The following is a 12494-nucleotide window of genomic DNA, read 5'->3' on the forward strand; positions in this document are numbered from 1 at the left end:
TCAAAACAATAAAACAAGAACCGTTCAATGAGAACAGACTGAATAAATCAGTCTGTCCAACCTAACGGAAAAAATCCATAGTCAGGTGACGATCCCGTGTGACAGTTCTTGTTTTTTCAATCCAAAATATTAATAAATATCACCTCAAAATCCAATAAAAATGGCTTTACTTGCTGCTGTAAAGGGAAAACTCATGAGTGTCATCGGTGACGAGGTAAATTACTTTATAATGAGTGTAAAGAGAAGCAACAAAACCAATAGTTTTGCAATTTTTGGAAGTAGTTTTTGTTTTTGGCATTATCCTATCGTTTCCTAATTGAAATGGCTTTATTACATTTCAGGACACATGCGTTGGATTCCTTTTGGGTGGGATTGGTGAGATCAACAAGAACAGACACCCAAACTTCATGGTCGTTGATAAAAGTAAGTATCTAAATACCTATCTTTGTCTTTGGCTGGCTGTATAATGTACATACACTCTTGAAACAACCAAAATGCATATAGTTTTCACCCGAATTTTAACCTTGAGCACCAATATAATATATTTTTAGTGCTCAACAGTTAACTTTTGTATCTTTTAATTTTAATTTTATAAATGTAAATGTAATTAGGATAGGATATGATATGGGCTTTTTACACCTGAAATAAAGATATATTATTATTATTATTATTAACTTCCTAAAAACAAAGCCTTAAATTCATTACTTATCTGTTTTTCAGACACCCCAGTCAGTGAAGTAGAGGATTGCTTCAAGCGCTTCGTAAAGCGTGATGACATCGACATCATCCTCATCAACCAGAACATTGCGGAGACCATCCGGCATGTGATCGACGGCCACACTTCTGTGATGCCCGCCGTGCTCGAGATCCCCTCCAAGGACCATCCTTATGATGCATCTAAAGACTCTATTCTGCGTCGCGCTAAGGTGAGGATTTCTTTGTTTTTCGAGGAAATTATCAGTAAGCATGTCATTAGCATGATCAGACTTAGGACTAAGCATATTATGCTTTCAAAACACAAATCATGGGACATGACTCTCTTCCTAAGCATTCAGATATATTTAATTTAGTTTTTAAACTGTCAGGTCTCTATAAGTTTAGTTAGTATCTATATTTATAAAGATAAACATATCTAACCAGTTTTATTTCTTTTTTCAGGGCATGTTCAACCCCGAGGACCTGGTACGCTAAAGCCATATTTATTGCATGATTCTTATTACTACTAAACATGTTTTAGACAAATTGGCACCTGTATATGCCAACTAAGTTAAACTAACTATACCCAATTATTACCATGTACATAATACCTGCATTTACATGTGTGCAATCTGTTTGAATCTAATACATTCCTGCTCCAAATAAGAAAATATATATGTTACACAGGTAAAAATTACAATATATTTTAGTTGTTACATAAAGCTGAGTATTACACAAATAGGATAAATTAATGAAATATAGATGGTGTAAATTATTAAAGTTGTTGAATAAAGAACAAACATAATAACATAGGTCTTTTACTAACATGTTTCATGTTTGAAAAAGTATAATATGATTTACAAATTAAGGAATACCCATTTTTATATTTTATTGACATGTACTTGATGATATTGTGTACGTATTTATTTCATTTAATTCCATGGAACCTCGCTAATAAGCGTGTGTGCTGCGTGTTTGTTTCTTGGCATTGTAACGAGAGAAGTGGTAAGTACTTATTGAACTTTGAACGAATGTTTTGACATGGTTGTAACTGCTAAGTATCACTACCAATCAGAATTTACCTACTCTACTACAATTGCCAGTTTCAATAACGACCTACCGACGACTGGTACTTTCATACCATTTTGACAGGTTAATGTGTCAAAATAGTATGAAAGTAACTACCAGTCATCGGGAGGAAGAGTTATTGAAACTGGCAGTAAGTTTTCATAGTTTACGGCAACCACGATTTAAATTTCAATACTAGCTAAATCACAGTGGCAAGAAACATTTGTTAAATCCAAACTTGCAGCCGATATTTACTAGACTGATGATCATAATGAGATATGAATTGTGACATCTCGGATTTTCGGTATGCTGACTACAACGTCTTCTACCGTCATCACGTCACATGGAGAGTGAAAATAAGATTTACTGGGTAGCATCACGGCCTACTCACCGTATCTGTCTCTGTTTGCAAGCTAAAGAGGTCGAAGTATTGACGAGTGTAGTAAATGACGTTTTGAAAGCTCCAAATGTTAGAACCGTAAGGCTGTGATCCTACAATCGTATAGGGCACGCTTTCCTAGTTTTCACTAAGGACGGATTAACATATTTTATAGTGTGTTGTGAGGATGACTTTGAATTTTGTAAATACGTGTGGATTTACTTGCAGTGAGTTGAGTATGATATTTTTTACTAACATTTTTTATCATCATCCAATACTTTTATTTATACCAATTATTTATTCATTGAACTTTGACCTTTCTTCTAACTGTTTTCTTTTTCTGTAATTCCAGTCTACCTTCGGTTCCGACAACTTCAGTTAAATGAGTCGCTCCATTTCCAATTACTATTAGTTGTTTTTTATGTTATATTTATTTAAATCGATTTTTCGTGATCTAGTCAAATCTAACTGCTTAGTTCCGTAAAATTTACTTAATTGTTTTCGCCATTCACCTTATCTACAATTCAAATAACACGAATGGACTATTATATTGTATGGTTCTATACCCTTGTATTTAATATACCTAATGTATAAATAATAATTTATCTTATGTACCTACCTAAACTTATTTTAATATTTGTTTCTATTATTTTTCTTTAGTTCTTATAGCTCTAGTATAAAATGAAATAACCAAATATAGTTATTTAATATTTATTTAAAATATTAACAGAATCTCGGTGCTTTCATTGACCAAACAGTCAAAGTACGACTCACCTCTAACAAAACTTATCGAATACATTAAAGTTACTTAAAAGTACTCTTACTTCTCTAGCTTGGTTCTATATTCCAAATCACATATCTAGCTTTGATCAATAAAAACCCCTCACTTAATTAAACTCTACATTATTCACATTAATACAATGGTAAGTGAGACAGTGCCATACATGCATAAAATGCAACACAAATTATTTGGTATCGATAAAATACTTAAACACAACACAGTTAATTAGACCCGTATAGTGAAAAACTGCCGTTGAATACACTCATTTCGATGCGTACACCTAAAGTGGAGATATCATCTACTCGTCAAATTCGGCGACGTCATTCTCGGTCTTCTTGTGGCCGACCCAGTCCCACTTGGAGTAGTGCAGCTTGGTCTTCTTGAACTTGGGGTTCTTGGAGGTGATCCGCACGAACACGCGGCGGCCGAACAGCGGCTGCAGCTGCCGGAAGTTGTCCACGAGCGGGAGGTTCAGGTTGGACAGCAGGCCGCGGAAGTTGTCCATCTGGGGGTGAGTGCGGAGTGAGGAAGATGAGAAAATTCAAATTTTGTTGGGCGGATACGACATGATATTTAGTGGTTGTATTTTGGTTAGACTACATATAGGCGCGGAAAGTTGTAGAAGTATAAATCCCTTAGGGACCCTTAACCGGTATCATATCTAGTGATAGTGACCGGTTCTGAGAACGCTTTTCGAGGCATGTGTGTTGAAATTCTTTGATAATTTGATATATTTTTTTGTACCTATATTGGTTTTTTGCGTCAAGAACTAATAAATTAGCTTCCCGTATTTTATAGGGGCGTTGTACTTATAGTTAGTACTTTAAATAACCCTCATTACCTGGAACACGGAGATGGGCAGGTAGTCCGAGAACACGACCCACGTGACGGCCTCGGCGCATGGCGGCGTGGTGAGCGAGCCCTTGTACGTGTAGAACCGCTCCGTGTCCAGCCCCGACAGGATCGACGACAGAGAGAACGTGTGAGGGAGCTGCATGCTCGTGTTGTAGTTCTCCACGGCTGACAGGTTCTTCACGATCGGAGTCAGCAGCTTAGCGTCGAATTCCACGACCTAGAAAAGGGCGGAAGAAACCATTATGTCGCCCAAGTAGATGTTAAATTGGAGGGAAAGAAGAGTTGTTAGGTGAATTGATTGTGGACGTTGTTGTCATGGTGGGTTGATCATGATTGATTAATTACGTTAAGTTACGATTCCGAAATACTTATACGTAAGTGGACAGTTTAAAGAGATAAAACAATGTCAGGGCATTTTAAAATAATACTTTCCAAAATGCATCATCCAGATCTAATTATCTAAATAAAACTCGTTTGTTGAACTAATTCATAATTAAAAACTATATACCTAGCTGTTAAGTAAAGAGTACCTTTTACTAAAGCTTCGAATTTCTCAAGTTCGATTATGCTCGAGCGCGAAACAGAGATAAAGGCCGAAAATACCGGAGAAAGGTCGCATAAAGTGTAAGTGCAAATGTTGTGTTAAGAAAGTACCTGATAGAAGAACGCAAGAACACATAGACCGTCGGGATGCTGAAGAGCCTCCGCTAGGTTCCTGTACTTCTTGTTGCGGTGAATGATGTGCATCTCGAGCGGCAGTCTCATATCATTGAGGGTATGCTCGGAACCGCGGTTGTTCTTGTCCCCCCAGTGGAAGTGAAGCCCCTCGATCTCGTACTCGTTGTCGAGCGGACCGCCGAAGATGTACGGCAGACGGAAACCCTTCTTTTCTTCCTCGGAACTGTATTTCGGGATGGATAGGGCCACTGGAATTGGAAAGTGAAATTTTGGATTGATGGCATCAATTTTTTTTTTATTGAACTGACATTAACACTATCAATCAAAGCCAGCAGTTATAAGCTTTAGAAAAAAACTATGAAAATCTGCGCAGCACCGCTCAAGCCAACTCCTTGAGGCTAAAAGCATCATAGCATTGCTCAACTGAATCTCTGCAGGTCCTTAGGTCTTCTTCCGTTTACTTTCCCTATAGGTTCTGTCGAAGCAGTGAGTCGTTGAACTATTGTTATTCGAAGATGAGACTGTGTCGAAATAATTTACTGTCGAAATTCAGTAGGTATGTCACCCCCTTCTGAAATCTTACCAGAATGTCCATTATTAGTGATCGTCAGCGGTCCAGGCAGGGGGTTCTGGTAGCCGATGAGCTCCATGGCGGGGATGGATATGGGGATGGCCTGGCGCGCCGCGATGGCGATGGGCGACTGCTGGCGCCCGCCGCACGCGGGGTGCAGCACGGCCCAGCGCCGCTGGTCCGACGCGCGGTAGCCCCAGCCCAGGACTAGCGAGACTGCGGGGAACAGATGATGTTATTGCTATTATCAGTTTAGTGCAAACAACTTGATAGTTCTGCAGGGCGATCACGAACAATATAGAATCGAATGCGAGTGCGACTAGTGGCAACTTGACAGCACATTCGAACACTTTTTAGGGTTCCGTAGCCAAAATGGCAAAAACGGAACCCTTATAGTTTCGTCATGTCCGTCTGTCCGTCTGTCCGTCTGTCACAGCCGATTTACTCGGAAACTATAAGTACTACAGTGATGAAATTTGATGGGAATATGTGTTGTATGAACCGCTACAAAAATATGACACTAAATAGTAAAAAAAAGAATTGGGGGTGGGGCCCCCCATACATGTAACTGAGGGATGAAATTTTTTTTTTCGATGTACATACCCGTGTGGGGTATCAATGGAAAGGTCTTTTAAAATGATATAAAGTTTTCTAAAAAACATTTTTCTTAAAGTGAACGGTTTTTGAGATATCAGCTCTCAAAGTCGTAAAAAGTATGTCCCCCCCCCTCTATTTTTATAACTACGGGGTATAAAATTCTAAAAAAAATAGAGGTGATGCATGCTAATTAACTCTTTCAACGATTTTTGGTTTGATCAAAGTATCTCTTATAGTTTTTGAGATAGGTTGATTTAACTGTAATTTTGCTGCTACGGAACCCTTTGTGCGCGAGCCCGACTCGCACTTGGCCGGTTTTTACCTATAAAATTGACAGTTGTCGCACTCGCATTCGATTCTATACGTTAGCTCGAATTTTCGTGATACGGGTACTGATGTAGGCAGCGATGACGCTTTTGTGCCTTGTCAAACTAACAAACTACATGCATTCTTTCAAAGATGAACAGTTGGTTAATTTGATAAAGCACTACATAAAGTCTAATCGCTGCCAACTTTGTACTATCAAGTTGTTTGGACCGAATTGTTACTTATGTTATGAAACTGTTGAACTAATGTTATAAACGTAAAAGTTTGAGAGTGTTGGTACTCTTTCACGTAAAAACTATTAAACAGATTTTGATGATATTTGGCAGGAAGCTATGACAATCTGGATATGCAGGATAAATCTGCTTCATTCATGATGAGTATGTCATGTTATGTGTTTATAGTGAGCGGTATTCTTAATTTACGTTGACTATCGAACACGATATGAGCAATGTTTGTTGGAGTTTGTTTATGTTTACAAACCAATACTAAGGTATTATTGTTTAGTTTTCAGTTGTTATTAAAACAATACTTCTAAAGAATGCTTTATTATGCATTTCTGAAAGTATAACATAATTTTTGGTTGATTTTATGTAAATATCTAAGACTGATTATCACTGAGACAGGTTATCAGTCCCTATCATAGTTAACTAATTTGAACATGAACTTCGTGCACTCACTCATTGTCTAGCTCACTGTCTAGCACTCACTAAGTATAAAATTTGCAGGTAGGTATTTTGCTTTGTAGGTTCCAACGGGACCTTCTTTCGGGAACCTTCAATGACCGCGATACCCTACAATTTGAATTTCCTTTGATGCCGTGGATCAACCCCAGGATCTTCGGCACAACTTTACTCATGTGCTATGTGGCCCTCTATTATAGGTACAGCCTATCTAATAAATTGAATATAGATACACCCACTATTGGGGGCCTGTACGTTGCTCTCTCGAGTGGAACCTTTGTACACTTGTCCCCTTAAGCTGCGAAAGCTCAGCAAGCCTAGCTCCCGAGTAAACTGGAGCAGCAAGCCTACGAGGCACCTACTTTAAAACATAATCTGTTATCTATCTATTTTATATGGCATGGTACCTATTTCTATTCCACATACTAAATTGTTGCTATCACGTGTAACATGTAGGCACGAGTGCACTTATCTCTGGCACGACAAAAACTTGTGAAAAATGCTAAAGCCGCAAAAAGTTATCAGAATAATTATCTTAAAAAATCATTATTTCGTGCTGGAACTAGAATTCTTTCGAGGACACCTACAATAGATACATTTTATCGATTTACAGTATATTTATGTATCTAAACCGAATTAGTATTTAAGATCGATTGGTAAATACCTAGAGATACGGTGCGTCTCTGACCTTTTACAAATCATCTCTAACTAAATTCTAAGGCCAGATATTAATGTAATATGCATGCTGTGCAAATATAGCATAACACAAGATTAACACATCGATAATCTAGGTATACATGAAGTGGTCCCATGGACAATGGACATTGCACTTAAGTATCCAGAAATTTAAGAAATGGTAACTACTCTACTTATTCATTTGAATGAATAAAAATTAAATGCATTCAAACTGAATAAGAATCGCAATATTAATTCTTAATACCTAAGTACTGAAATAAAACTAAATACGTAGGTATATTATACAGGTTACAAAGACTTGACAAAAGTGGTAAAAAGTAAGCCGAAAGGGGATCATTCTGAACTGTGATTCTGGGCCATTGTTTGTTCTACGACTTTTGGAGATTCGTGACTTTGCTACTTTCGTAGCAAGTCCCATTGCCAGCGCGATTGTATTGCACATTGCGCCGTTTTTCGTAAGTACCAAAATTTAAATAACTCTTTCCTATTACCTATATTAATTTGCTGTAAGTGCACCGTAATAAGACCAATAAGATAAGCTTCGTCTCGCATATCAGCTTCAACAAATGAGCTTATTACTGACAGCTCACCTTGCGAGAGACTCGAGTGTAAAATGTGTAATTGTAAAAATAAATCTATCTTTATTCTCTTAACATCGGTGGTATTTCTTTCTAATATCTAGCATTCTAATGCCGGATATGGAAATAGGATTAAAAGGGTATTTTTTATGTTTTGTAACTATGTTTGTAGTTAAGGAATGAATTAAAATTAATTATGTACCCACATAGTTTGAACTCAAATTGCTACAGTATATGGTAGTTAAGCTTTTAAAGTAAAACCTGCCTATGTAAGTATGTAGGTCCATTTACGGGGTCAAGAGGATATTTGCACTATGGACGATCAGTTTACTGAAATTATTATTAAAAAAATATATTAGGTAGTATTAATTACACTTTTACCGTTTTTTTTTTCACTAAAACATTAATATTTAAACGAAAAACTCTTACCATTCGCCAATAAGATAGTGAACGCAACCAAATTAATTTGAGATTTCATTTTCACGGACACTGGTGGTACCTATATGGGCTGGTTGAGCGTTGACCAGCGGCCCGCAGATTTTATACTGAAGCGAATGAGCTGAAGCGATGCGTTTTCAATAGGTGGACGCGTCATTCGCCGGCGAGGTAACCCTGCTACGGCTACCGATGTTTGACATGAGCTCTCGAGCGGCCTACATGGCCATCATTTTATTTATCTGCAGGGTGAGTTGGTCGTTATCTAGCAATTTTAGGTTTAGGTGCAATGCATCATATATTTTATATGGATTTTTCATAGGCGCCACAAAAGTACAATCAAACTAAGAACCTCCTTTTGTAGTTGGCTAAATAACATCAGAATATTACTTATTCTGATGCACCGTTAAATGTACAAAAATATTACAAAAAGCGCCATTAAGTTACTTTTTTTCGTTAACTTGTTATTAGGTGCTTTTCTCCCTGGAACTTTTTCATTGCCCGCGAGTGTAATATTAAAAAATCCTACATAATGGGATAAGTAAATCAAAATAAATTTAATTACTAAGGTATAATTTTTTACATCTGTTTACATAATACTGTCTGAAATAAAGTAAATATCACTCTATCTATCTGACAAAGTTTAAAAAAAACAGCACGTAGGTAGACACTTACATAGGAGAGCTAACGCGCAGTTATCCTGAAATATAATTTTACTGTAGGTGCCAAAGACCTCATTAGCAGTCAGTATTGTTTTTCCCGTTCTGATATACATTGGGACATTTGGGACAATAGGTTATGGGTTTCCTCAGAGCTACGGTTTTCCTTCAAAATCTGAGTACGACTATCATACTTCCTGATGGGAATATATCTACGCAAATCCCTATTTTCATTATCATTATCAGCCTAATGCAGTCCACTGCTAGACGTGGGCCTCTCCGAAATCAATATTTTAATTTCTAGTCAAGATAAATCAATCGTGCCTAAGAGTACCTATGTGGTTATTTTACCGTTTTCCATTAGCATCATCATCAGATCCTGATCAAATGTCAAAATGCCTTACTAAACGAGCCAAAAGTCAATATTATCTTCCCGCTCCATCATTAGCTTGTTACAAATAAAAAAACTAAGTTAAGAAGGTAAAGACTAAAGTTTCTGTAATTTAAAATGCAAAAACAGACACCGGATTACATTTTTCCGTCTGTCTGTCTGGAAACGCATTAAGCTATCCTGTTAAAATTTGAACAAAATTTTTAATTAAAGTCTACGAGCTTGTAAATGACATTAAAGAATACGACCGATAATATTACCTACCTAAGTATTTTAATATTATTAGAGACATGCACATAATATATCTACATAGCTTCCATTAGAGCTGGGGTTTGCGTTGGGTTGCAAACATGGCAAATTAAAAATATGCGGTCAATATGACCATCATCTCATAATCTTCGTATGCTGGCGGATGCAGGGTTAAATATCCGAGTATAAGTTAGTTCATAGGCTGCCTCAATACAATCCCTGCAGCAACCCTGTAATCTAAACAATGAAAAAAAATACGTTACATTTATTGATAGATAGTTATCATAACATTTCATTCAATAAAAAGAAAATATTTTTCATTCCGATTGTTATAAATATTCCTACTGGTAGACTAGGTACTTATCTAAAAATTTTAGATGTCTACTATTGGTATTTTTAGATGACTGGATCTATTATAAAATTTATACATCCTATATCTATTCATATTCCATAGGGCGCTAGTAGGTCGCAGTACCTATACGCAAGATTCAGTTTTCCACTTCTAAATAAGTCATTAATTCCGCTGTTCAAAAGTTTATTGGGCTTTATTCAGGGTGTTGCAAAAGTGGTACAGAGTGAGCTGAAAGGTTCTGCGACTCCTGAAAATTCATGAATTAAGAATCCAATCCCCATAGTAAAATGTCCCGTGAGCAAATTTATATATGAAGAGTATTTTTTAAGAGCTTTTAACTTTAGTTAATTATAGCGCACCTATCTTATACCTACCCCAATACCTATTAAAATAGGTATAGCTACCTACTACAAATGTAAACAAAGCGAGTAGTTCTTTGCCTACCTAAATCATCATTAGAATACAATTAATATTCGCAGACGTTCTACCTAGTTAGTTTCCTACCGCCTAATTCTTATCACAATCACACACAAATTTTAACAGACTCAATAGATCATGTTAGGACAGCTTGAGTAGCTCGTAAATCTTCATTGTAGCTAGATGTACCTAGGAACCTTATATACTTAGGTAAATATTGTTTTGTTAGTAGAATAGTCCGCGTTGTTCTACGACTATGGTCTGCATAATACACGTCATATAACTTCGCCCCGCCCACGATATAAGTAATCCGCCCACTCGCAGATTCTGAAAACTTACAGATTCATAGTATGTAGTTATAAGCTAACTTGGGGTGCACAAAAGGAACCTCAGTGACAGACCAACATAAAATACTTACAATAAGTATACTTAGGGTGGGTTGCATCAACATCCCGGTTATCGTAATAGTTAAGGTTAAACTTAGCAATGACAGAGTCGTTACAGTTAAGATTTTACTGCAACGTGTTGCACCATCAAATCGTCGGTCATTGTTAATGTTATTAGGGTTGCTATTCGTTTGAGACATAATTATCCCCAAAGTTATTGTGGGAAACGTTTTTATGTAAGGCAATACCAAATCTAGCTGTCGGACTGAAGCCGTCACAGAGTACATTGTAGCCGTCATTCTCTGTCAAAGCACTCAAAGTCAACATGTCATAGGAACTAAGTCTGTTGTTCCTCCAAATATTGACCAAAAGATTATCATCAATAAAACCCGCGACAAAGTAGACTCTAATAAGCCTTTATTAAGAGTGGTGGTAGCTCAGTCGGGTAAGCGCCCGCTTCTCACGCCAGAGATGAGGGTTCGATCCTGGCGCTGACATGTACCAATGAGTTCTTTTAACATAAATACAATGTATACCATCGCTCTTACGGTGAGGAAAACATCGTGAGGAAACCTGCATATCTAGATTTAGCACATCTGGATATGTGAACCCACCAACCCGCAGTGTACCAGCGTGGTGGAGAAATGGTCCAAGCTTTGGAAGGCAGTTTAGACCTTGGGGATATGCACAAAGGTTCCATTCGAGAGAGCCAGGTGCAGGTACTTACACCCCCAGAAAATAGAATAGAATAGAAGCCTTTATTATTAATTATCTTATTAATTAATTCTTAACAAGTTGAAATTAAAACTAACGATGTAATCTATTAAAATAATTATTTATTGACATCCTTCGATTATGCTCATCATTCCTGTTAACTGCATAGACAGGTTCCTCTTCATCAGATGATGAATCATCATAAAAAAACCTAGCTGGTGGTACAGCACAGGGTCTCTATTTTGTTAACATAATATATTATGCAGCTATGCCGTAGCCACTATAATGGGCTGCACTCTTCTTAGTTCTGTCCTTATTTTCATTGATATATTTCTGTATTTGAGTGATTGCAAAATTTCTGAAAACAAGGTTATTCAATTAAAGAGTTACGTAGGTTACTTTGATATTAGATTGCTGCGCTGGACCGGCAACCGGCAGGTAGCCGGTAGTGGCTGGATAAGGAAGGCCGAGGGCACAGTGTTTCGCTCCTTGGAAGAGCCCATGGCTAGAAGTGGACGCTTATTTGGTGGTGAAGATGATCATTACACCTACAACATAATAATAGGTGCACTTACTTCGTCGTTGGAGGCAGTAAGAAAGGTTCTAGTTTTAAAGCCAACACACGAGCCACATTTTTGAGACCTGGAACCTGCAAATCTATCAGTTCTCTGAAAGTACACCTTTCTCTTCATATTTCGTAAGTTCCGTACTTACTCCACCTCAATCTCAATTTCTGAGGAACTTGTTTCAAGCGCTATTTCACGTAGAAGCCACATGATAAGAATTATTTAATATTAATTAATATTTGTACGTAATACTGTTACTTTGAGGTTATACAACGCGTTTGACAGCTACCTGACTTTAACAAAAGCAGTAACCGGCCAACATGGGGTGGTTATGGTTATCGTTAAAGTTATGACGTCATTTTAACCATAGTTGAATGGTGCAACCAATTTTTCGCTTAACCGATGCTTTGACAGAAGAT

General features: G+C 37.2%; 2 protein-coding genes and 1 long non-coding RNA gene across 3 annotated transcripts; 1 reads left to right on the forward strand and 2 right to left on the reverse strand.

The window, feature by feature from the left end:
- Nucleotides 1-53: 53 nt before the first annotated feature.
- LOC105386593 (V-type proton ATPase subunit F) lies at nucleotides 54-1504 on the forward strand. Its single transcript, XM_011557191.3, has 4 exons — nucleotides 54-214; nucleotides 342-423; nucleotides 721-926; nucleotides 1159-1504. The coding sequence occupies exons 1-4, from the start codon at nucleotides 161-163 to the stop codon at nucleotides 1189-1191; spliced, it is 375 nt and encodes a 124-aa protein (XP_011555493.1). The 5' UTR covers nucleotides 54-160; the 3' UTR covers nucleotides 1192-1504.
- Nucleotides 1505-2838: 1334 nt separating this feature from the next.
- Nucleotides 2839-8480, reverse strand: LOC105386592 (carbonic anhydrase 7). Its single transcript, XM_011557190.3, has 5 exons — nucleotides 8336-8480; nucleotides 5041-5244; nucleotides 4434-4705; nucleotides 3766-3996; nucleotides 2839-3429 (listed from the first exon to the last, which is right to left on the reverse strand). Exons 1-5 carry the CDS (start codon nucleotides 8382-8384, stop codon nucleotides 3223-3225), a joined length of 963 nt encoding a protein of 320 aa, XP_011555492.2. The 5' UTR covers nucleotides 8385-8480; the 3' UTR covers nucleotides 2839-3222.
- Nucleotides 8481-11611: 3131 nt separating this feature from the next.
- LOC125488993 lies at nucleotides 11612-12144 on the reverse strand. The gene is made up of 2 exons (XR_007266647.1): nucleotides 12085-12144; nucleotides 11612-11867 (listed from the first exon to the last, which is right to left on the reverse strand). It is a non-coding gene; the product is annotated as an uncharacterized LOC125488993 (long non-coding RNA).
- Between the last annotated feature and the right edge of the window lie 350 nt (nucleotides 12145-12494).

Source organism: Plutella xylostella, chromosome 9, assembly GCF_932276165.1.
Source record: "Plutella xylostella chromosome 9, ilPluXylo3.1, whole genome shotgun sequence".
In the NCBI taxonomy this organism is placed as follows: domain Eukaryota; kingdom Metazoa; phylum Arthropoda; class Insecta; order Lepidoptera; family Plutellidae; genus Plutella; species Plutella xylostella.